The sequence below is a fragment of the Scyliorhinus canicula genome, chromosome 17 (genome assembly GCF_902713615.1).
Source record: "Scyliorhinus canicula chromosome 17, sScyCan1.1, whole genome shotgun sequence".
Lineage (NCBI taxonomy): Eukaryota > Metazoa > Chordata > Chondrichthyes > Carcharhiniformes > Scyliorhinidae > Scyliorhinus > Scyliorhinus canicula.
In genome coordinates, this window is record NC_052162.1 from 85047134 (window position 1) to 85072731 (window position 25598).

General features: G+C 46.2%; 1 protein-coding gene across 4 annotated transcripts in view; it reads right to left on the minus strand.

The window, feature by feature from the left end:
- brwd3 (bromodomain and WD repeat domain containing 3) overlaps positions 1-25598 on the minus strand; it is a 142513-nt gene that overhangs the window by 45474 nt on the left and 71441 nt on the right. For all 4 annotated transcript variants that reach the window (XM_038775729.1, XM_038775731.1, XM_038775730.1 and 1 more), the window contains 5 exons: positions 25215-25386; positions 22771-22887; positions 11706-11813; positions 10903-11027; positions 2201-2283 (listed from right to left, as the gene is read on the minus strand). In XM_038775729.1, the coding sequence (XP_038631657.1) occupies positions 2201-2283; positions 10903-11027; positions 11706-11813; positions 22771-22887; positions 25215-25386 (605 nt within the window). The remainder of the gene's footprint in view (positions 1-2200; positions 2284-10902; positions 11028-11705; positions 11814-22770; positions 22888-25214; positions 25387-25598) is intronic.

A 25598-nucleotide genomic window follows, 5' to 3' on the forward strand; every position in this document is an offset into this window, starting at 1 on the left:
ATCCTGCAGATATGTTGCTCTGTTCCCCCCGCTCAGCCAGAGTCCTCGACATCATGCTCGGTCCGACAGGTCCTCAAAAAACAGGTGCTGCCAGTATACAGTAGGCTTCATACAGCACCTTCTTTGCATCTCCTCCTTCTCGGCCTGTTGGGCAGTGGCTCTCCATCCTTAGTGGCCGTCTCTTCCTCAGGGGCAGGCTCTATGGCCCAGCTTTCTTCTCCTCCTCGAAGCACCAGCTATACAGCCGCAGTGCATCCCCCCCCCCCACCCCTCCCCCAGGCTGCAGCGACTAGGAGGATTGCCACCATTTCTGGTTATATTCCAATATCTATTGTCTGCAGAGGATGAAAGGCCGACACGTTAGCATGCTGCGTACTCCCAACCAGCTCCAATCGGGGCTATACTGTGGCTCCGGTTGGCACTACAGACCCTGCCCCCGCATGTCCACCCCCCCCACCCCAATGACCCCTCCCACTCCCCTGGCCCTGTCATGCACCCCCCCCCCCCCCCCCCCCCCCCCCCACTGGGGGGTCCTTTGGCCCCAGTGTCGATCACTGCTGCAAGGTTGGTGCTGTCCTTGCCAGCGGTACACTCCGCAGCCCCCATCCAGCGTCCCTTTGCAGGGCTACTGTTAGCATTGCCCATGGGCGGGCCGTATGATATGGGTGGGGCTGCCGGTACACTCCTGCAACTTTGAGTGGGGCTGTTTGGGGTGGGAGAAGAGGAAGTGGCATGGCTGAGGGTGGGAGCTGGGTGGCCAGTGGCACTCTGCAGAACCAGAGCTCAAGGTGGGTGGTCAATTGGGTGCGCAGCAAGATGGCTGCCTAGTAGGCCACGGCAATGGCGGTATACGTCTGGACACCGCCCCAGCCCAGTGGGGGTCACATGTGCCTAACGTCCTGTTGCTCCCCCACCCCAGCCCAGCGTCACGACCGGCAACCCACAGTCACGGCTCTCCACGTCCTTCCTCCTCTCTCTCACACGTATCGGCCTCACTGTCTGTTTCCTGAGAATCACGGAGGCTGTAGCGAATACCATGTCAGGCCCGCCAAAGATATGCAAATGCCATTTACTGTACATGCAGGGTTATTGAGGCACCGGAGAATTGCAATTTGGTGTAAACCTGGCACCCGCCACGATTTTGGCATTAAAACTAAATCTCCACCCAATCGCCTTTCCCGATTTTGGTGTCAGCCAACGGAGAATCGCACCCAGAACCTTTTACAGCACAGAGCGAGAACACTCCGACCATCAATCTGGACTGAAAGAAAAGTGTACGCACTTTGCACCTCTTAGTCTGTAGTCCAGTGGGTTATGACACCGCAAGGGTTCGATGTCGGGTTGGGTCACTGTCTGTGCGGAGTCTGCACATCCTCCCCGTGTGTGCGTGGGTTTCCTCCGGGTGCTCCGGTTTCCTCCCACAGTCCAAAGATGTGCAGGTTAGGTGGATTGGCCATGATAAATTGCCCTTAGTGACCAAAATTGCCCTTAGTGTTGGGTGGGGTTACTGGGTTATGGTGATAGGGTGGAGGTGTTGACCTTGGGTAGGGTGCTCTTTCCAAGAGCTGGTGCAGACTCGATGGGCCGAATGGCCTCTTTCTGCACTGTAAATCGATAATCTATGATTTGTTTTAAACCAATGATTGCAGAGTTCCAGACCCTTACCATCTGTTTGGTGAAAAAAAATCCAGCTCCCCTTTTTACCCTTTATGCCAATTTGATCCAAGTTACTGATCTCTGTTTAAGGAAAAGACAGCACGGTCGCACAATGGTTAGTACTGCTGCCTCACAGCACCAGTTACTGTTTGTACAGAAAGATGAGCAGTTGTAGAATTTAAAATCCAAAGCCTCATTAAACTAAATGACAAAATAATAATTTAAAAAGTGGATTTTGCATTATTTGCCTCCAAATTAATAGCCCTCATATTTTCCTTCTCATGAAATAAATAGCCCCATTATTAAGAGTACCTTCCAATTCACTGTCAGCTATATTACTACTGGATATGTCGTTTGTTTCAATGTTATAAGACTACTTAGCTGATCATAGATTCGAAATCAGTGCAGTTTTGGAAAAACTGGGACTTTATTGTAACTATCAAAGGTCATTAAAAAAATGCATTTTTGTAAAGAAAGAAATGAAAAAATCTTAAAGCTAGAAAATCCCAAACTAAGAATAGGAATCCTAGGGAGGAAAACTCACCAACTTGCCAGTTTCTCATTTTTGCTTCTTCATAAAATTGCCGCAACACCAAAAAGTCAATGACATCTGGCATATCATGGTATCTGAAAAATTTAAAAATATTTTGTAAGACCAAAAGGTCACAACAATCAGACACTTAAAATTTAATCCAAAATAATATTTTTTGTCTAATTCAGAACAATTTAAAATCCAAACTGGCTCTACGTAATTGACAACGAATGGGGAACTGTGGGAAGAGAAGGTGGTTGCATCATGAGGTATTGGTCCCTTCCTCTTCCCCAACCTGCTGTCAGAGAGTACTGCACAAACACATAGGATAAAACTACGGAAAACAGGATCTGTAGAACCTTTTCGCCAGTTTAATTCAGGAGTTTAACTTGATCATAGTTAAACTCTAGCTGTTCTTGAGCTATCGTCTTCCCATTGAGCATGCCTCCAATGTGTTGTATGGCGCTACCACCAGATTTAGCAACACAAAACCGGGCATTCATTTCATGAGGTGCTGTGGGCTTCAGCAGCAGAAATGCATTCAACCACAATCTTTACCCGCTCCTCCACTCTACTATAACCAGCAAGCCAAAGGATCAACCCAATTCAAGAAGAGTGAAGAAAGGTGAATCTGGTCAAATTCTAACAAAACCATTTTCATGCCAAACAGAGTGAAGAAGACAGAGCCAAGTGATCCCACAACCAATGGATCAGATCTACACTCTGCATCTGGGTCGTGAATGGTGGCAGACAATTAAACAACTCACTGGAAGAGGCAGCTCCACAAATATTCCCACCCTCAAATGATGGGAGAGCTCGGCATATCAGTACAAAAGGCATGGTTTAAGTATTTGTAATCATCTTCAGCCAGAAGTGCCGGGTGGATAATCCATTTCGGTCTCCTCCTGAAGACCCCAACATCACAAGATGCCAATCTTAAACCAATTTGATTCACTGAACATGTTAAGAACAAATGAGCCCTTCAGAGGTTACGGGCCATGCAGAGGCTACGGGCCCTGCCAACATTCTAGTAACAGTAAAGAGTACTTGTGATCCAGAACTACCAGTATTCTGAGCCACACTGTTCCAGTACAACATTGGCGTCTACATACCAATGTGGAAAATTCCCTAGCTATGTCCTGTGCATAAAAAGCAGGACAAATCCAATCTGACCATTTACCACCCAATCTCCTCTTGATCATCAATAAAGTGATGGACGGGGTCAACCACAGAGCTATCAAGCAGCACTTGCTCACTGGTGTTCAGTGTGGTTCCACCAGCATCGCTCAACTCCTGATCTCATTATAGCCTTGGTCCAAACATTGACAACAAAGGTTAACTCGAGGCAAGGCGAGACTGGCTGCCTTTGACATCAAAGCAGAATTTGACTCAGTGTGGCATCAAGGAGCCACAGCAAAATTGGAGTCAATAGGAATCAGGTAGAACACTTTGTGGTCGAGTCAAAATGTGGTCGAGTCAAAGCTAGCACACATGGTTTTGGAGGTCAATTATCTCAGTTTCATGACATCAATGCAGGAATTCGTCAGGGCAGTGTTCCAGGCCCAACCATCTCAACGACTTTATCAATGATCTTCCTTCTCATAAGGTCAGAAGTGGTGGTGCTCGCTGATAATTGCAAGATGTTGAGCCCCATTTGTGACTCCATAGACACTGAAAGTGTGTCCAAATGCAGCATTACCTGAACTATATTCTGGACTGAGTTAATAAGTGCAAGTAACATTCATGCCACACAATGATAATTTACAACTAGAGAACAGCTAACCATCTTCCACTGACATTCAAGGACATTGCCATAGCTGAACCCCCACTGACAACACCCTGGACTTACCATGAATCAGAAACTGTACTGGACCAGTTACGTAAATACTGCAGCTACAAAAGTAGGTCTGAGGTTGGAAATTTTGCAGAGATGGTTTCACCTCCTGCCCCCCTCCCAAAGTCTGTCCACTATTTACAAAGCATAAGAGTGTGATGGAATACTCTGCAGATGCCCGAAAGAGTACAGTTCCAACAATACTCGAAGCATGACATCTTCCAGGACAAAGTAGTTCACTTGCTAGGCACTCCAGCTATCATCTTTAACATTCACTCCCTCCACCACTGGCATACGGTAGCAGCATTGTGCATCAGCCATAAAATGCACTGCAGCAGCTCACCAAGGCTCCTTCAACAGAACCTTTCAAACCGATGACCTTGAGCATCGAGAAGGACAAGGGCAGTAGGTGCGAGGGAACACCACCACTTCTATGATGTGGAGATGCCGGCGTTGGACTGGGGTGAGCACAGTAAGAAGTCTTATAACACCAGGTTAAAGTCCAACAGGTTTGTTTCAAACACTAGCTTTCGGAGCACTGCTCACCTGAGGAAGGAGCAGTGCTCCGAAAGCTAGTGTTTGAAACAAACCTGTTGGACTTTAACCTGGTGTTGTAACACCACTTCTAAGTTCACATGACATCTTGACTCGGAACAATACTGCCATTTCTTCACTGTTGCTGGGTCAAAATGATTGAATTCCTGACCAAACAGCACTGTGGGCGTTACCTACACCAAATGGACTACATTCCCTCATGAACAGATAAAAAAAATCTGATTGAATTCACCCTCTTATTTAGGTAGCTTGACGTTAATTGGCGATTTAAAATTACCTTCATATTATACTATCTATGGATAACAACTATTTTTTTCTCTTACAAGTTAATTGGGAGATGGCCATAGGAGTCAAAAGAATGGTTATATACACTTAATTTCTCCACAGTCCTATAGATATTGAACTAGCAGCTAGATGACATGAAAAAATAGCTTTGGCCACTTCTACATTATCATAACGTAAAACTAATCTGCGGTCACATTCTGAATCTTGCAGCTACTTAAGATGCCGCATTGAATGAAAATCTGAATAATTTTGCAACAGTGAAAAACACTGTTTATAGAACATACAGTGCAGGAGGCCATTCGGCCCATCAAGTCTGCACCGACCCACTTAAACCCTCACTTCCACCTTATCCCCAAAACCCAATAACCCCATCTAGTCTTTTAGGGCACGAAGGGCAATTTAGCATGTCCAACCCACCTAACCTGCACATCTTTGGGCTGTGGGAGGAAACCGGAGCACCTGGAAGAAACCTACGCAGACATGGGGAGAACGTGCAGACTCCACACAGTGACCCAACGGGGAATCGAACCTGGGACCCTGTCGCTGTGAAGCCATATTGCTAACCACTGCGCTACCGTGCTGCCCCAAAGAAATGGCTCAAAAAGTGTTAGTCACCAATTAAATTATCGTGGATAAGTGCAGTTTGTGAAGTTTTGATAATAAACTCTTAGCATCATGGAGAGAACTATCTTTGCGAACGAAAATTCTCCAATGCGAATAGGGCAACATCTCAGTCACAGCTATGTTTTTTTTTTATTTGTTCATGGGACATGGACGCCGCTGGCTGTGCAAGCATTTGTTGCCCATCCCTAATTGACCTTGAGGGGGCAGTTAAGAGTCAACCACAATGTTGTGGGTCTAGAATCACATGTAGGCCAGACCAAGCAAGGACGGCAGATTTCCTTCCCTAAACGACATGAATGAACCAGATGAGATTTTAGGACAATCGGCAATGGTTTCATGGTCATCATTAGATTTTCGGTGGGAGCAGTGTCCAAGGGCCTGTCGGGAAGGTAAGTTTAACTTTAAAAACTTACCTTGCAAGAGAAGCGGCCTTCAGATTTTCGGCGGGAACAGTGTCCAGGGGCCTGTTGGGAAGGTAAGTTTACCTCTTTAAAAACTTACCTTTAGAGCTGCAGGAAGTCGGCCGTGGGGATTTCTGGGAAGATTTGTTAGTACCTGCATATCAGTTGGGCAGTTGCTAAACCAGAGGCGATACACTTGTAGTTAGTACCCCTCACCCTTCCACCTCCTCTAACCTAAGGGGTTGAGTGAATATCAGGTAAGCTCTTCCTTTCTCTTTCATGTTTTATCTAGAGAGGATGGCAGAGAAGGCAGTACAATGTTCCTCCTGCAGAATGTTTGAGGTGAGGGACACCGTCAGTGTCCCTGCTGATTTCATCTGTGGGAAGTGCACCCATCTCCAGCTCCTCAGAAACCGTGTTAGGGAACTGGAGCTGGAGCTGCATGAACTTCGGATCATTCGGGTGGCAGAGGTGGTCATAGATAGAAGCTTCAGGGATGTAGTTACTCCGAAGAATAAAGATAGATGGGTGACGGTGAGAGGGGCTGGGAGGAAGCAGTCAGTACAGGGATCCCCTGTGGTCGTTCCCCTTAGTAACAAGTATACCGCTTTGGATACTGTTGGGGGCTGGGTGGTGGGGGGGGGGGGGGGTGGGGGGGGGGGGGGGGGGGGGGGGGGGGGAGAACTGTTGCTCAGAAGGGAAGGGGGGAGAGGAGTAGAGCATTAGTCATTGGAGACCATAGTTAGGGGGACAGATAGGAGATTCTGTGGGAACGAGAGAGACTTGCGGTTGGTGTGTTGCCTCCCTGGTGCCAGGGTCCGCGATGTCTCGGATCGTGTTTTCGGGATCCTTAGGGGGGAGGGGGAGCAGCCCCAAGTCGTGGTCCACATAGGTACCAAAGACATGGGTAGGAAAAGGAAAAGGGATGTAAGGCAGGAATTCGGGGAGCTACGGTGGAAACTTAGATCTAGGACAAACAGAGTTATTATCTCTGGGTTGTTACCCGGGCCACTTGCTAGCGAGACGACGAATAGGGAGAGAGAGCAGTTGAACACGTGGCTACAGGGATGGTGCAGGAGGGAGGGTTTCAGATTCCTGGATAATTGGGGCTCATTCTGGGATAGGTGGGACCTCTACAAACGGGATGGTCTACACTTGGACCAGAGGGGTACCAATATCCTGGGGGGGAAATTTGCTAATGCTCTTCGGGAGGGTTTAAACTAGTTCAGCAGGGGATTGGGAACCTAAATTGGAGCTCCAGTATACAGGAGGTTGAGAGTAGTGAAGTCATGAGTAAGGTTTCAAAGTTGCAGGAGTGTACCGGCAGGCAGGAAGATAGTTTAAAGTGTGTCTACTTCAATGCCAGGAGCATCCGGAATAAGGTGGGTGAACTTGCAGCATGGGTTGGTACCTGGGACTTCGATGTTGTGGCCATTTCGGAGACATGGATAGAGCAGGGACAGGAATGGTTGTTGCAGGTGCCGGTGTTTAGATATTTCAGCAAGCTCAGGGGAGGTGGTAAAAGAGGGGGAGGGGTGGCATTGTTAGTCAAGGACAGTATTACAGTGGCAGAAAGGATGATTGATGAGGACTCGTCTACTGAGGTAGTATGGGCTGAGGTTAGAAACAGGAAAGGAGAGGTCACCCTGTTAGGGATTTTCTATCGGCCTCCGAAAAGTTCCAGAGATGTAGAGGAAAGGATTGCAAAGATGATGCTGGATAGGAGCGAAAGTAACAGGGTAGTTGTTATGGGCGACTTTAACTTTCCAAATATTGACTGGAAACGCTATAGTTCAGGTACTTTATATATGGGTCCGTTTTTGTCCCATGTGTGCAGGAGGGTTTCTTGACACAGTATGTAGATAGGCCAACGAGAGGCGAGGCCATATTGGATTTGGTACTGGGTAATGAACCAGGACAGGTGTTAGATTCGGAGGTAGGTGAGCACTTTGGTGACAGTGACCGCAATTCGATTATGTTTACTTTAGTGATGGAAAGGGATAGGTATATACCGCAGGGCAAGAGTTATATCTGGGGGAAAGGCAATTATGATGCGATGAGGCAAGACGTAGGATGCATCGGATGGGATGTGAAACTGCAGGGGATGGGCACAATGGAAATGTGGAGCTTGTTCAAGGAACAACTATTGCGTGTCCTTGATAAGGATGTACCTGTCAGGCAGGAATCATAGAATCATGGAATTTACAGTGCAGAAGGAGGTCATTCGGCCCATCGATTCTGCACCGGCTCTTGAAAAGAGCACCCCACCAAAGGTCCACACCTCCACCCTATCCCCATAACCCAACAACCCCACCCAACACTAAGGGCAATTTTGACACTGAGGGCAATGTAGCATGGCCAATCCACCTAACCTGCACATCTTTGGAAGGAAGTGGTTGAGTGAGGGAACCGTGGTTTACTAAAGTAGTTGAAACACTTGTCAAGAGGAAGAAGGAGGCTTATGTAAAGATGAGACGTGATGGTTCAGTTAGGGCGCTCGAGAGTTACAAGTTAGCTAGGAAGGACCTAAAGAGAGAGCGAAGAAGAGCCAGGAGGGGACATGGGAAGTCTTTGGCAGGTAGGATCAAGGATAACCCTAAAGCTTTCTATAGATATGTCAGGAATAAAAGAATGACTAGGGTAAGAGTAGGGCCAGTCAAGGACAGTAGTGGGAAGTTGTGCGTGGAGTTTGAGGAGATACGAGAGGTGTTAAATGAATATTTTTCATCAGTATTCACACAGGAAAAAGACAATGTTATCGAGGAGAATACTGAGATACAGGCTCTAGACTAGAAGGGCTTGAGGTTCATAAGGAGGAGGTGTTAGCGATTCTGGAAAGTGTGAAAATAGATGTCCCCTGGGCCGGATGGGATTTATCCTAGGATTCTCTGGGAAGCTAGGGAGGAGACTGCTGAGCCTTTGGATTTGATCTTTAAGTCATCTTTTTCTACAGGAATAGTGCCAGAAGACTGGAGGATAGCAAATGTTGTCCCCTTGTTCAAGAAGGGAAGTAGAGACAACCCTGTTAACTATAGACCAGTGAGCCTTACTTCTGTTGTGGGCAAAGTCTTGGAAAGGTTTATAAGAGATAGGATGTATAATCATTTGGAAAGGAATAATTTGATTAGAGATAGTCAACACGGTTTTGTGAATGAGGGTAAAGCAGTTGATGTGGTGTATGTGGATTTCAGTAAAGCGTTTGATAAGGTTCCCCACGGTAGGCTATTGCAGAAAATATGGAGGCATAGGATTCAGGGTGATTTAGCAGTTTGGATCAGAAATTAGCTAGCTGGAAGAAGCCAAAGGGTGGTGGTTGATGGGAAATGTTCAGCCTGGAGTTCAGTTACGAGTGGTGTACCACAAGGATCTGTTTTGGGGCAACTGCTGTTTGTCATTTTTATAAATGACCTGGAGGAGGGCGTAGAAGGATGGGTGAGTAAATGTGCAGATGACACAAGTCGGTGGAGTTGTGGACAGTGCGGAAGGATGTTCCAAGTTACAGAGGGACATAGATAAGCTGAAGAGCTGGGCTGAGAGGTGGCAAATGGAGTTTAATGCAGAAAAGTGTGAGGTGATTCATTTTGGAAGGAATAACAGGAAGTCAGAGTACTAGGCTAATAGCAGCATTCTTGGTAGTGTGGATGAGCAGAGATCTCAGTGTCCATGTACATAGATCCCTGAAAGTTGCCACCCAGGCTGAGAGGGTTGTTAAGAAAGCGTACGGTGTGTTAGCTTTTATTGGTAGAGGGATTGAGTTTCGGAGCCATGAGGTCACGTTGCAACTGTACAAAACTCTGGTGCGGTCGCATTTGGAGTATTGCGTGCAATTCTGGTTGCCGCATTATAGGAAGGATGTGGAAGCATTGGAAAGGGTGCAGAGATTTACCAGAATGTTGCCTGGTATGGAGGGAAGATCTTATGAGGGAAGGCTGAGGGACTTGAGGCTGTTTTCATTAGAGAGAAGGTTAAGAGGTGACTTAATTGAGGCATACAAGATGATCAGAGGATTAGATAGGATGGACAGCGAGAGCCTTTTTCCTCGGATGGTGATGTCTAGCACGAGGGGACATAGCTTTAAATTGAGGGGAGATAGATACAGGACAGATGTCAGAGGTAGGGTCTTTACTCAGAAAGTAGTATGGGCGAGGAATGCCCTGCCTGCAACAATAGTGGACTCACCAACACTAAGGGCATTCAAATGGTCATTGGATAGACATATGGATGATAAGGGAATAGTGTAGATGGGCTTTAGTGTGGTTTCACAGGTCGGTGCAACATCGAGGGCTGTAGGGCCTGTACTGCAATGTTCTATGTTCTATTAGACTTTAAATTCCAGATTTTAATTTTTATTCAAATTTTGCTATCTAGCAGGATTTGAACCCGAGTCCCCAGAGCATTACTCTGGGTGTCTGGTTTCCTAGTCCAGTGACAATACCACTATGCCACCGCCTCCCCACAGTCACTCCTTCCTTGCCAAATATAATTGGATATATGCATATGGTTTATTCAAAAAAAAAAAATTGCAGCTTTCTCCAAGAGCTTAATTCCAGAGGTGAATGAGATGAAGTACTGAACATCAAGGCAACATTTGACCAAGTGAGACATCAAGTAGCACTTGTAAAATTGAAGTCAATGGGAATTACTCTCCAATGGTTGCAACCACACAACACAAAAGGAAGATGGTTGTGTTTGTTGGAGGCCAATCTTTCAGTGCTCGAAGATAAATCGTGTTCCTCAGGATAGTGTCCTAGGCCAACCATCTTCAGCTGCTTCATCAATAAAGGTCAGAAGAGGAGATATTTGCTGATGATTATAGCGTTCTCAACCATTCAAAACTCCTCAGACTGCTGTCTATGTTTGCATGCAGTGAAACCTGGACAGCATTCAGGCTTAGGTTGATGAGTGGCAACGTTCTTGCTACATTTTCACTACATTCTCAAGTGTCATCATGGGGGTGGGGTGGTTACCACACTACCAGAAACTTAACTGAGCCTAAAATAGGAAGAGCTACTTACTTAACGGAGAATGACTCTCCAGTCATTTTGCCATTGTTGGGGTCTAAAAGAGCAAGCTTCAGACAGCATAATGTAGGTGGTCCAACTTCATACTTGATCCCAACAACTTTTACAATTTCTTGTTCCTATGGATTATTGAAACAAATATGAAAAATGGACAATTAGCAGCGATAAGCTCCAAGAGTTAAATCAAAATCAGTACTTCAGAAATTTTAGATACCCTATCATTTTTCCTGCAACATCATAAAGATGTATGTGATCATGAAAGGGTAATCTGCTTCTGAAAAGATTTCCCCAACTTAAATATATCATGGGTTTTTTTAAAAAGCGCTTCAACTTAAAGAAATTGCTGCAATTAGCTTGTCAGAAACTGGTGCCCAAAGAAGGAATCAAGTCATTAAGTATTAACATTTGTTATTTGTAACTTTGCCAAAATTTTTTTTTGATTGGCAGCTCTCAAGTTTAAAATTACTGGGTTCTGGTGATTGGAATATCATCAGCCTACAACCGTCCCCCCCACCCACCAAAATCACCAAATCTGAAATTTTAAAAGCGCCATAGTTTCTGGAGGTGAATATCACATTAACTAATTGCAGCGTTAAACCACAAAATACAAGAGAAAACGGAAAATATAGTTGCAATATCAACCGGCCAATACGAAAGGATAGCTGCAGTAAATAAAAGTTATATTTTAAACTTATGCCACTATTTTTTTTTAAACTAGGTTTAATTGGAGGGGTGAAAACAAGTTGGCTTGTACTAGAGTATATATGGCAGCTATTTTTGTAAACAGCCACACTCACCCTGAGTTCCAATTTGATCCATGGTTGCTTCTGAAGGTTTACGCTGTAGACTTTTGCTTTTTTAACAGCCTTCACATATGCTTCATGCCCTTGGCGAAAATAGATAACCTAAAATGACAACCAAAATCCTTAAAAACATTGGTTTACACTTTTGAGTGGATTTTCTCTTCAAGTAACAATTCTCCCTTTCCAGTCATATACATTAACTTTCATTTTGACTTATTCATAACATATAGAAAAAAATCTTCAGAAAAGCTCCTGCTTCCTCTCATCATGGTCAATAGGATTAGGACAGATTTTGATTACAAAAGAACTTGCCAATATTAACAGAACATAGCAGAACACATTTACAATACATAAATATACCATTTAGCCCAACTGGCTCAGGCCAGTGTTGAGACTCCAGGTGAGTTTTATTGCACACTACTTCATCTAGCCATCAACACCATCCTGCTACTCCTTTCCCCCTCATGTTTTTATATAGCTTCCCCTCAGTGCATCTATGCTAGTCTTCTCAACTACTCCTTTTGGTCGCAAGTTTCACATTCTAACCACCCTCTGGATAAAAAAGGCTTCCTCTGTATTTCCATTAGATTTAGTAGCAACCATCTTATATTTATGACAGCGAGTTCTGGTCTTGCCTGAAAATGTAATCTTCTCTACCTTTATTCAAATTCTTTCATAACCTTATAGACCTCTTTTAGGTCACCTCGTCCGTCTTCTCTTCTCCATAGCCTTTCTAAAATACAGCAATCTCAAATGTGGTCTCTAAAGTTGAAAACAGCTTCCCTTTTCAATTCTACCCCTCTGAGTATTTTGCTTGATTATGGCCTTACTACACTGCATGACTACGTTTAATGATTTATGCATCTGTACCTGGATTTATACATCTGTACCGGAGATCCCTCTATCTCATTTAGGCACTTATTTTCCCGAAGGACAACGTGGCCTCGTCCTTCCTACAAAATGTACCACATCACGCTTAACTATACTGAATTATTTTGTCACTTATACATAGACTTTGCAAGTTTATCAATATCTTCCTGCATTTTATTGCCACCCCCTCCCAATTTGTGCCACCTTCAAATTACTGTACAGTACTTTCGATTCCCGAGTCAGTGGTTTCTGGAAATAGTGAACAGTAATGCTTTGCAACACCAATCCATATGGAACACGAATCACCACCTTTTGCCAATCTCAATAACTACCTTGAATATCATGTTTTTTTTTAATTCTGTGGTCAGTTTATTATCCATTCTGATTGGATAGTTATCTCCTGATATGGTCAGCTTACTCCAGATTTCACATGTTCTTTTTTTAACAAACAATTTTATTCAGGTATTTTTCGGCATTGTAAACAGTTACAGATAACAAAAAAACAAAAATGTACAAACATCAACATAAAACCAATACTTCAATCAAACCATACTGTACATGCCCGCTCCTCTCCCATAGACATTACCCGCCTATTTATACCTCCTACTCTACTCTAATCTAATCTCCTCCCCTCTTCCTCTTCCTCCTCCTCCTCCTCCCTCCCTTCCCCCCCTCCCTTCCCCCCCACCCCCCCACCCCCCCCCCCCCCCCCCCCCCCCCCCCCCCCCCCCTGCTGACGTTCACTCTCCTGCGAAGAAGTCGATGAATGGTTGCCACCTTCGGGCGAACCCCAGTACAGATCCCCTCAAGGCGAACTTAATTTTTTTCCATACCCAGGAAACTCGACATGTCCGCAAGCCACAACTCAGTCTTCGGGGGCTTTAAGTCCCTCCACGCCAATAGTATTCGTCGCCGGGCTATCAGGGAAGCAAAGGCCAGAACATCGGCCTCTTTCTCCCCCTGGGCTCCCATGTCTTCCGAAACCCTGAAAATTGCCTCCCCTGGACTCATCACCACCCTTGTTTTTAGCACCCGGGACATGATCCCCGCAAATCCCTCCCAGTACCCCTAAGCTTAGGACATGCCCAAAACATGTGAATGTGATTCGCTGGTCCTCCCGCGCATCTAGCGCACTTGTCCTCTATCCCAAAGAATTTGCTCATCCGAGCTACCGTCATGTGGGCCCGGTGAACAACCTTAAATTGAATCTGGCCGAGCCTGGCACATGTTGCGGTTGAGTTTACCCGACTCAGGGCTTCTGCCCACAGCCCCTCCTCCATCACCCCGCCAAGCTCCTCCTCCCATTTGAGTTTCAGTTCCTCCGTCTGGGACTCTTCCCCCTTCATGAGCACCTTGTAAATATCCGAGACTCTACCCTCTCCTCCTTCTCCTCTAGAGACTATTCTGTCTTGGATCCCTATTGGCGGGAGGCGTGGGAAGGATGGGACCTGTCTGCGGACCAAGTCCCGCATCTGTAAGTACCTAAAGTCATTTCCCCTTACCAGCCCAAATCTCTCCTCCAAGCCCCTCAAACTCGCAAAGCTCCCCTCCAGGAACATATCGCCCACCCTACTCACCCCCGCCCGCTGCCATGTTCAAAACCCTCCATCTATGTTCCCGGGGGAAAATCGATGGTTATCACATATTGGAGCCCAGAGCGACGCACCCACCTCCCCTACATGCCTCCTCCACTGGCCCCATATCGCAGGGCCGCCACCACTACTGGGCTGGTGGAGTACCTGGCCGGCGACAGCAGTAGAGGAGCCGTGACCTGGATTGCCAAACTGGTATCCCTGCACGAAGCCGCCTCCACCCGCTCCCAGATAGACCCCGTACCCACCATCCACTTCCTTATCATGGCTATGTTAGCCACCCAGTAGTAGTTGATCAGACTCGGCAATCCCAGCCCTCCCTCGCTACGGCTCCTTTCAAGCATCGCCTTCTTCACCCACGGGGATTTTCCCGCCCAGACAAAGCTCATGATGATTTTGCCAGTCCTTTTGAAGAAGGACCATGGGATAAAGATTGGGAGGCACTGGAAGATGAACAGGAATCTAGGGACGGTTGTCATCTTTACAGTCTGCACCCTCCCCGCCAGTGACAGCGGGAGTGCATCCCATCTCATTTGTTCCACAACTCTAGTCAAATTTAACTTGTGCAACCTGCCCCAGTCTCGTGCCACCTGTATCCCCAAGTACCGGAAACTTTCCTCAACCAGCCTAAATGGCAGCTCCTTCAGTCTATTCTCCTGGCCCCTTGCCTGCACCACAAACATCTCACTCTTGGCCATATTTAATTTGTACCCTGAAAACAGGCCGAACTTCCTCAATGTTTCCAGTATATTATCCATCCCGGCCAGTGGGTCCGACACGTACAGGAGCAGGTCATCCGCATAAGAGAGAGACCCTATGTTCCACCCCCAGTCGTTCCCTTCCACCCCTTCGCAGCTCTCAACGCAATCGCCAACGGATCTATGGCCAGCACGAACAGCAACGGGGAGAGTGGGCATTCTTGTCTGGTCCCGCGATGTAGTCTGAAATAATCTGACATTATCCTGTTCGCCCTAACGCTAGCTTTTGGGGCCTGGTACAATAGTCTGACCCAATTAACCAGTCCCTCCCCGAACCCAAACCGTCCAAGCACCTCCATAAATAGCCCCACTCCACCCGGTCAAAGGCCTTCTCAGCATCCATTGCCACCACTACCTCCACCTCCTTGCGCGTCGGGGGCATCATGATCACATTAAGCAATCTTCTCAAGTTAGCTGTCAGCTGCCTGCCTTTCACAAACCCTGTCTGATCGTCCCCAATCACCTCGGGTACGCAGTCCTCAATTCTAATCACCAGGACCTTTGCCATGAGCTTGGCACCCAGTGCGGGGCATGGTCCGAGATAGTGATTGCCAAATATTCCGTATTCTTTACCTCCACCTCCCCTACACAGTCCCTGCTCAAGGTAAAAAAAATCAATCCTAGAATATATTTTATGAACATGTGAGTAAAACGAGTAGCCCCTTCCCGTCGGCTGTCTGGCTCTCCATGGGTCCACTGCCCCCATTTGCTCCATGAACCCTTTCAGCTCCCTTGCCATTGCTGGGAGTCTACCCGTTCTGGGACACGACCGGTCCAGCCCCGGGTCAGGGACTGTATTAAAGTCCCCCCCATTATCAACCTACACGAGTCTAGGTCCGGGATCTCCCCCAGCACTCTTTTGATAAAGTCCACGTCGTCCCAGTTCGGAGCATATATGTTCACCAGCACCACTATTCTCCCCTCCAGTTTGCCCCTTACCATAAGGAATCTGCCCCTGCCGTCTGCGACTACGCCGTCCGCCTCAAATTAAACCCGCTTATTGATCATAATTGCTACCCCCCTGGACTTAGAATCCAAGTCCTAGTGGAAGACCTGGCTAATCCAGCCCTTCCTTAGCATAGTCTGGTCAGACACTTTCAGATGCATCTCCTGCAACATAATTACGTCCGCCTTCAGAGCCCGCAAACGCACGAACACACGCGCCCTTTTAACTGGCCCATTTAGTCCCCTGGCATTCCAGGTGATCAGCCTGGTTGGGGGGTACAACCCCCCCCATCCCGGTCAGCCACAACCTTTCTTGGGCCTGCCCCCGGCATGTGCGCCACGCCATTCTTGGCTCGCCTCTTGGCCGCCTCCACCACCAACCTCCTTTCCACTACCTACTTCAGATCCCCCCCCCTAGCAACATCCCCCGGTAACCCCACCCCTGCCATCCATTGGCTGTATTCTCCCCCCCCCCCCCCCCCCCAACCTGACTCCCTTGACTAGCCAATCTACTAGCCCGATGACTCATCGCTCTGGCGCCCACTTGTCCCACTCCCATTGTTTCCCCGACCTCACCTCCCCACTCCCCAGCACACCAACCCCCACTCCAACCCACTGGAGCAATCTCACTAAAATTGGAAGATCAAACAAGATGTAAACATCAAACAGCACCGCGAGGCTGCTCCAGGTACAATACAGTTCCAGCCGTGTATTCAGAAAAGTGTTAACCCCCGTCCATTTCTGAGCATTAATAAAATAACACCGCAATAACCCAGTACCTGTACATCCCCCAATCGAAACAAACATAAAAACCATAGACATAAATTAAACGAAAGCCCCCAACCAACATCTTTAATCCCCATTGCTGACCGGCCACCCCTTTGTTACAGTACCGGCTCCAGCGCACTCAGAGAGCCCAACAAAAGGTACCCACCACAGCAGAAAGAACAAAAAAAAAGAGAGGAAAAAAAAGCAACAAAAACTGGAAAAAGACCATACGGAGGGGTGGATCCCCTCCCCCCACACACCCCCCAGGCAAAAACTGCCCACAAAAAATATACCATATGGCACCTTTAAAACAGTAAACAGTCGACCAGCAGTCCAGACACAGTAGGCATCCCTTCAAACGGTAATTCTCGGCCCCATGCTTGCGTCCATGGGTGCTTTTTCAGGACCAGCCCCTGATCCCTCGCAAAGTTCATTGCTTCTTCGGGCTCGGAGAAGTAGTGGTGTTGGCCCTGATGTGCAACCCAAAGACGGGCTGGGAAGAGCAGACCAAACTTCACGTGCTTTTTAAATAACACCTCCTTAACTTGTTTAAAGGCTGCTCGCCGCCATGCCACCTCCTGGCTTCGGTCCTGGTTAATGCGAAGAACACTGTTATTCCACGTGCTGCTCTTAGCGCTCTTTGCCCACTGCAGCACCCGCTCCTTTTCCACAAACATGTGGAACCTAATCACCATCGGACAGGGGGGACCCCCCGGATGCACCTGTCTCGCCTGTACTCTGTGTGCCCCCTCCAGCTCCGGCGGTCGCGGAAAGGCTTCAGTCTCCATCAGCTGCATCAACAGGTCCGCCACAAACGCTGTAGCATCAGCTCCCTCAGCCCCCTCCGGGAGGCCGATGATCCTCAGATTTTGTCTATGGGCTCTATTTTCCAGCTCCTCTACTCTGACCAGCAGTCTTCTGTCTCTCCTTCAAAACGTCGACTTCTAGCGCCGCAATAGTCTGCGCATCTGCCTGCTCCTCCACCGCCTCTCCCAGCTCCTTAACTTTTTCGTCCTGGGCATCCAGTCTCTGGTTCAGCTAATCCACTGCTTTCTGAAGTGGGTCCAAGTTATCCTGCTTCAACGACTCAAAACTGTTTTTAATAACCTGCAGAATGTTTTCCAGCGCTTGCTGGATCGCCGGGTCAGAGGTCCTTCGGTCCGCCATCTTAACTCCCGGGTAAGCTTCCCCTGCACCTTGCCTTTGTCCCTTCCTCTCCCGTTTTCACTGCTTTCTGCCCTCCCGCGGTTCCATGCAGCTCTGCTCACTCCTCCGCGGCCGTCCTTTCACCGCTCCACAGTCCCGCAAAAATAGGGAACCAGGTCCTCAAATCCCGCCGGAGTGAGAGCCCCCGAATGTGCGCTCACTCACTCATTGCCGCCACCGGAAGTCCAGATTTCACATGTTCTGACCATGACTTTGCAATACCTACTACAATACCTACAATGTGAACTATTCCCTTCTGAGCAGGGAAAATTCTATTAACTGAAGAACAAACTTGCAAGAACAAACTTGCAACACATAAAATTCCTTTCATAACCTCGGGGCACCCCAAAGAACTCCATCCATTAAGGACTTTTAAAATTAATGGCAATGTAATATAGGAAGCATGGCAGACAAATTACACCCAAACAGCAATGACATGATGACCAAGTAATCTGTTTTAGTAATGCTGGTCAAGAAATAAATGTTGGCACCAGGGTGTTATTTGCCCAGTAACGCCATGCTATCTTTCACTTCATCTGATGGAGCAGAAGGCCTCAGTTTAAACATCTCATCTGAAAGACAGTATCCCCCACCCCCCCACTGAATTGCCAGTATAGGTTTTTGTGCTCAAGTGCTTGAAGTGGACTGGAATCCACAATCTTCTACGTTAGGAGGATGATTATCAATTGAGCCATGGCTAATGCCCGATTTTAATAATCTTTCTATTTTTGAAGATAATACTGCAAAAAATGTAGAGATCATTAGGACTATCCAATGGATGCTTGTAAAGTGGAAGAATGCAGTCTGCCAATTGTACTCAATGCAGACATGTGTTCTAAGCATTGACCATAAAATAGCAAATTCCTTTTCAAAGAGGGAAATGGTAGTGATAATGTCACTGGACTAGTAAGCCAGAGATCCATTAATGCTCTGTGGACATGGGTTCAAATTCCACCACAGCAGCTGTGGTGGAATTTATCTGTTAATAAATTTGTCTCAGTAATGGTGACACACGTACACTTTAGGGAAGAAAATCTGCCATCCTTCCTGATCTGGCCTACATGCAACTCCAGGTCCACAGAAATGGACTCCTAACTGCTCTCTGAAATGGTATAGCAGTTAAAGTGCAATTAGAGATGGGAAACAAGTGCTGGCCTTGCCAGTGAATCCCACAACCCATGAGAAAATAAAGAAAATCTTGCAGGTGGGAAAGTGGTAAGTAATATTTATGCCTAAACCAGAATTCAACATAGCCTAACAGTTAAACAAATTGAAGCTCTTAAAAAGGAATTTACACAAATACTTTCGTCAAAGCAAATATCTTCCGCTGTAATCTGTTGGGTATAATTCCAGTACTTGCTTCACCTAGGCTACAAAAATATTTTTCTTAAGGCAGTAAAAAAAAACATTATTATTGCTGTAGCTAATATTGAAATGGAGCTCAACAGCCAAGCCAGTTTTTGACAATCCAAACGCCATGGGTCTCACTGCCGACTCCCAGTCAAGGCAACCACTTTCTTCTGCAGGATGGCAGCCTTCCTTCGCTCAGTGGCCAACCTTAGAAATGGTCCAATCTGTTTCAGCAACTCCAGGGCCTCAGGGCAGGGCATCTGAATCTGATCAGGCCCTCCTTGCTGATTGATTCACTCAGATGAATCAATTTGCCTCCCTCTGTCATAAGGCTCAGGTTTCTTAGTGAATGTCACACATTGAATCTATTTTATGGCTAGATGTCGACAATTTGTATCTCCTGTGCCAGGCCTTTGTTGAAGATCTTATTTTGTTACTACCACCACAACCACCTGTACCAATTCCAGAGCTTTGGTGTCCTAACTCAACTGATGACATCATTGAACAACAGCCCTTTTCTTGCTCAACTAAATGTCACAATGTTTTTGACTCATATGTAGAGCAAGAGGCTAGCCAGAGAAAGGGTTGGTCCATTCAAGGATATTGGAGGTGTAGCCATGCTGGCCACGCAAAATGGACACTGAGCCAAACTAAAATGGAAGACAGCAGGGAAAGCCTGTTTAGTGAGAACAGACAGCCTGCTCTCAACTAATTAGCATTTTGCAAGCAGCAAACCAGTTTTCTGTCCAGGTGCAGATCTCCAAGCCAAAGGTGTTAATGGCAAAGCGCTTAACATTCTGATGAGGCGGCCCAGATCCAGGCACACACAATGGCAACATTTCCATCTCAATGTAGCACTTAATTGGTGGAGCAGACAGGATGGCACCAGAGTAAAGAATATCGAAACCACCCCCCAACATCGAGGGAAGCCCCGTATTGGAGGATTTCGAAGGTAGCCGTTTGGAAACGTTCCAATCGGTACCGGAAGGTAGAGCCCGCCTAGAAGGGGGCAAGGACATTAGAGAGGGGTATAAAAGCAAATTCCCCACAGAGCCCGGTCTGTTAAACCCGTGCTCCGGCTCTGACTGACATCTTGCATCCTGACTCCAGCCGTTGAGCACCAGCCGCCGAAACCGTAAGTTCAACGCTCGCTACGCGATCCAAGCCCACTAGACTCCCAAGTACCAGAACGCTTGCTGAAGGCTGCAGTGCCAGACCAGGACGAAGGCCTCGTTCTCTGACCTTGCCTGTTCCTGTTAGATAAGTATTCTGTTTGCTTAAGTTTAGTTATAGCTTAGTCTCTTAGTGTGTGCATGAGTATTTATTATAACTGTATAATAAATATTGATCGTTTGAACTTTACTAATCGGTGTATCGTCTTTATTACTTTGAACTTGACCTTGGAATACTTGTGACGTTGCCTATACGGCAACTGGCGACTCCAGAGCTAAATAATTACATAGAACAGAGCCTAGTAGTGTTAAGCACACGTCGAACTCGGAGGCGTGTTAATACACTCCAATAAACGCGTTTTACAACCACAGTAAAACGTGCAACAGAGGGAATTGATGTATGGAACCAGAGGAAATAGGAGAGATGCTAAATAAATACTTTGCCTCCATATTCACCAAAGGGAAGGACTTGGTGGATGAGTATAGGGTAGTGCATGTAGATGTTCTGAGTCATGTTGATATTAATAAAGAGGAAGTGTTGAGCATCTTCAACAGCATTAAAGTAGATAGGTCCCAGGGCTTGATGGGATCTACCCCAGAATACTGCGGGAGGCAAGGGAGGAAATTGCCGTAGCCAAGGGAGGAAATTGCGTAGCCAATGTTGTTCCAATGTTTAAGAAGGGTAACAGGGATAATCCAGGAAATTGTAGGCCGGTGAGCCTTGCGTTAGTGGTAGGGAAAGTATTGGCAAAGATTCTTAAAAGGCAGGATTTATTCATATTAGGAAACAAATGGACTTTAGTGATGGACAGCATGGTTTTGTGAAGGGGAACTCGTGCCTCACTAATTTGACTGGGTTTTTCGAGGAAGTGACAAAGATGATAGATGAGGAAAAGGTAGTAGATGTTGTATACTTGAATTTCAGAAACGCCTTTGACAAGGTACCTCATGGTAGACTGGTACAAAAGGTGAAGAGCTGGCAAGTTGAATACAGAACTGGCTTGGGCACAGAAGACAGAGTGTAACAGCAGGAGGGTATTTTTTCTGAATGGAAGGCTGTGACTAGCAGCGTTCCACAGGGATCAGGGACCTTTGTTGATCGTGGTGTATATCAATGATTTGGAAGAAAATATAGCTGGTCTGATTAGTAAGTTCATAGAAGACACAAAAATTGGTGGGAGTTTCAGATAGTGAAGAGGATTGTTAGAGGATACAGCAGGACATAAACTGTTTGGAGTCTTGGGCAGAGAAATGGCAGATGGAGTTTGATCATGTGAGGTAATGAACTTTGATCAAATGAGATCATTTGATCAAGACAAATGTGAGGTAATGAACTTTGGAAGGTCTAATGCTTGTAGGAATTACACAATAAATGTGAGTACTGACAGGCAGACAGATCTGGGCGTGCATGTCCATCGATCACTAAAGTGGCAACGCATGTGGATAAGGTGGTCAAGAAAGCCTACGCCATGCTGGCCTTCATCGGTCAGGGCATTGAACATAAAAATTGGCAAGTCATGTTGCAGCTGTACAGGGCCTTAGTTAGGCCTCACTTGGAATATGGTGTACAATTCTGGTCGCCATACTACCAGAAGGATGTGGATGTTTTGGAATGGGTACAAAACGATTTACTGGGATGTTGCCTAGTATTGAGGGCATTAGCTATGAGGAGAGGTTAAATAAACTCAGTCTGTTCTAACTGGGATGGCGGAGGTTGAGAGGCGACCTGATAGAGGTCTACAAGATTATGGACAAAGTGGATAGTCAGATGTTCTTTCCTAGGGTAGGATAGAGTCAGGTATTAGGGGACATATGATTAAAGTGCGTGGGGAAAAGTTTAGAACAGTTTACTCATATTAGGAAACAAATGCGAGGCAAGTTTGTTTTGTACACAGAGGGGTAAATATATGGAACGTGCTGCCTGGGGAGGTGGTGGGAGCAGGTACGATAGTGTCATTTAAGGGACATCTGGACAAATATATGAATAGGGTTGGAATAAGAAAAATGGAAGAGACTAAAAGATCAATGCATAATTTTTTTGCATTAAGTGCTTGAATCCTTTAAACCTTTTGTGTGCTTGCACATGCGTGATAACTTAAGGAATCTCTGGGTTGCTGCACAGTCGTGAAGCTTACGGGAACATTGCCAAAAATATAGTTTACTGACACTTGAAATGGTCCAATTAACAGTCTTTTTTTCGGGCCTGGTTTTCAAAAAAGGCAAAAAATAAGCAAGTCATTTAAAAAGTGGATCAAAGAACTACATTTATCTGGATACAGTCATTAGAGAAATCAAGGTGCTAATAAATTTATCAAACAATTTTCAGAAGCAAAATAAATTTGGCAGACAGTGAAAAAAGATAGACATCCTATATATTTGAAAAGAAATAAACATTCACCTCATCGGCCATTTGTGGTACAAATGGTGACCTGCGTGGTGTTGTATCTCTGATCCAAGATGGAGGAATCCATTCTTCAGAGGGTGAACCTTCCATTGCAAGGAGTTCACTTGGTCTCTAAAAATGGAGAAACTTATTGTTACATATATGAAAACAAGCTTAGGTTGGAAAGTACCAATGCTATACTTAGTAACGGAAATAGGGAAAGCAAATAAAATGTAGAGGCAGTAACCCACACAACATTTAAGAAGCATTCAGATGAGCACTTGAAATGCCATAGCATACAAAGCTACAGACTAAGTGCTGGAAGATGTAGGTGCATTATGGCTAGCGCAGACACAATGGGCCAAAGGACCTCTTTCTGTGCTGTCAAACATAGACACTATAAACTGGTTTTACTAGTTCACCATGCGCAAGTAAAGAACAGATCATAGTTACTTACAAGTAGACTTCTTGGGCGCAATTTTGTGTTTGTGTTGCGCTCATGCGAGAGCACAATGCGGCCGGTAGATCCTGGGAGAGGACTCTCGTGGGCATCCTGGCAGCCTTCACGCCTCATGGGATCTACTCAAGTCCCGCACGCGAGGCGTCAGAATTGGAATCCCGCCAGCATGATCAAATGGCACACACCCAAGAAGTTTTCAAACCTACTTAGTGGGTATTAAATCTACTTGGATAAGCTCCTCGCAGCCTCCCCAGGGAGACTGCAGCAAAGCACCATTAGAACTGGTCCACACAAGCATGGACCAGGCGGAATGGAACCCGTGGGGTCTCCCAGACCATCGGAGACACCTGGGTGGTAAGGGATAGCGCAGAGTGGCTCCCTGGCGCACCCACTGGATGCAGGTACCTTGACATTGCCCAGGTGACACAGCCAAGCTGGCAGAAGCACTGCCTGGGTAACAGTGCAAGGGTGCCCAGGTGGCTCTGCCAAGGGTCAGGGTCTGAGGGGGACATGCCCTTGAAAGGAGGGTGGAGGGATGGTTTGAAAGGGGAGGGGGGACGGGGAGCCTGAAGAGGGGGGAGGCCCAGTGACCCCATAGTGGGGTGGTGACATTGCCCATGAGTGGGGCTGTGGGGGACCCACAAGCTTACTTAGAAATCGGGGCACTCTTTCAAAATGGCAGCTCAATTTTGAAGTTTTGTTTGATAGCGGTAGGGAACTCGTCAGCAAAGCAGGTGGGAAATTCCCTGAAAAACCCGTCACAAATGAAGTTAGAAATGTTTCCATTAAATTTCGGCCCTTAATGTAAACCAGCTTATTTGATGCAGAAAAAACACTGATAAGATCGTAATGATAGAAGAGAAGTTTTCCTCTTCCAAGCAACACAGGCAAGAACAGTAATAATATAATTCAAGTCAGAAACCTGAATTGATTTAGGTTGAACAATTCAAGAGATATCTGGAACCTGATTTGATTTGATTTATTATTGTCATATGTATTAGTATACAGTGAAAAGTGTTGCTTCTTGCATGCTATACGGACAACGCATACTGTACATAGGGAAGGAGAGACTACAGAATGTAATGTTACAGTCCTAACTGGGATGTAGGGAAAATATCAACTTAATATGAAGTAGGTCCATTAAGAAGTCCGATGGCAGCAGGGAAGAAGCTGTCCCTGAGTCGGTTAGTACGTGACCTCAAACTTTTGTATCTTTTTCCTGACAGAAGGTGGAAGAGAGTATGATATGGTCCTTAATTATGCTGGTTCCCTTTCCGAGGCAGCAGGAATAATAGATAGTCAATGGATGGGAGGCTGGTTTGCGTGATGGACTGGGCTACATTCACGACCTTTTGTAGTTTCCTGTGGTCTTGAGCAGAACCATACCAAGCTGTAACCAGAAAGAATGTTTTCAATGGTGCATCTGTAAAAGTTGGTGAGATTTGTAGCTCTGAGGGCAGCACGGTGGCGCAGTGGGTTAGCCCTCTGCCTCACGGCGCCGAGGTCCCAGGTTCGATCCCGGCTCTGTGTCACTGTTCGTGTGGAGTTTGCACATTCTCCCAGTGTTTGCATGGGTTTCGCCCCCACAACCCAAAGATATGCAGGATAGGTGGATTGAACACGCTAAATTGCCCCTTAATTGGTAAAAAAGAATTGGGTACGCTAAATTTATTTTTAAAAAAAGATTTGTAGCTCTGAACCCTCTGTGCAGATGCAACCAGATGACCAAGGGTAATAAATTTGTCTCGGATGGTGGCATATAATTGATGCAATAAGATCGCTTTGTCTATTGCATGCAACGTTGCAAATTCCAGATATGGTGTACAACAGGTAGCCAATTTGCTAACCCCCCTATTTTGCATCAACGCGGGCGATTAAGTTCCAGCTCCAAAAGGCTTTCAGAACTCATCAGCTGTAAACTGGATCTTATATTATTAATTTATACAAAACCCTTTCCAGGTTAGAGGTAAAAGTCACAATAGGTCACACGTTCTTGTACCTTCAGTTTGGACGGTTTGGACTTCTTGCGTTTTACAGCCAATCTTTCTCCCAACTTCTCATCTTCAGAGCTACTGATGTTGTGACGAACTATTCGTCTCACCAAACGTTTGGGTGGTTGCAAGTTAATACCTGCATCCGCTGTCCAATCTGAATATTCACTTGACGAATCACTAAATTTAGAATTTTAGAGAAGGGAAATTGAAACTTTAAGATCAACATTCAACCTTGTTTCAGGAGGTTACAATATGATCAGTTACTTACCATCTCTTACCAGGGCCACTGACTGAAAAGGATTTTTTTTTAAAATATGCATTACTGGAGTTATTTTCATGGCACCAGCAGAAGGAAACTCTGGAAGTTGTGAATGATCAAGTATTTCCCT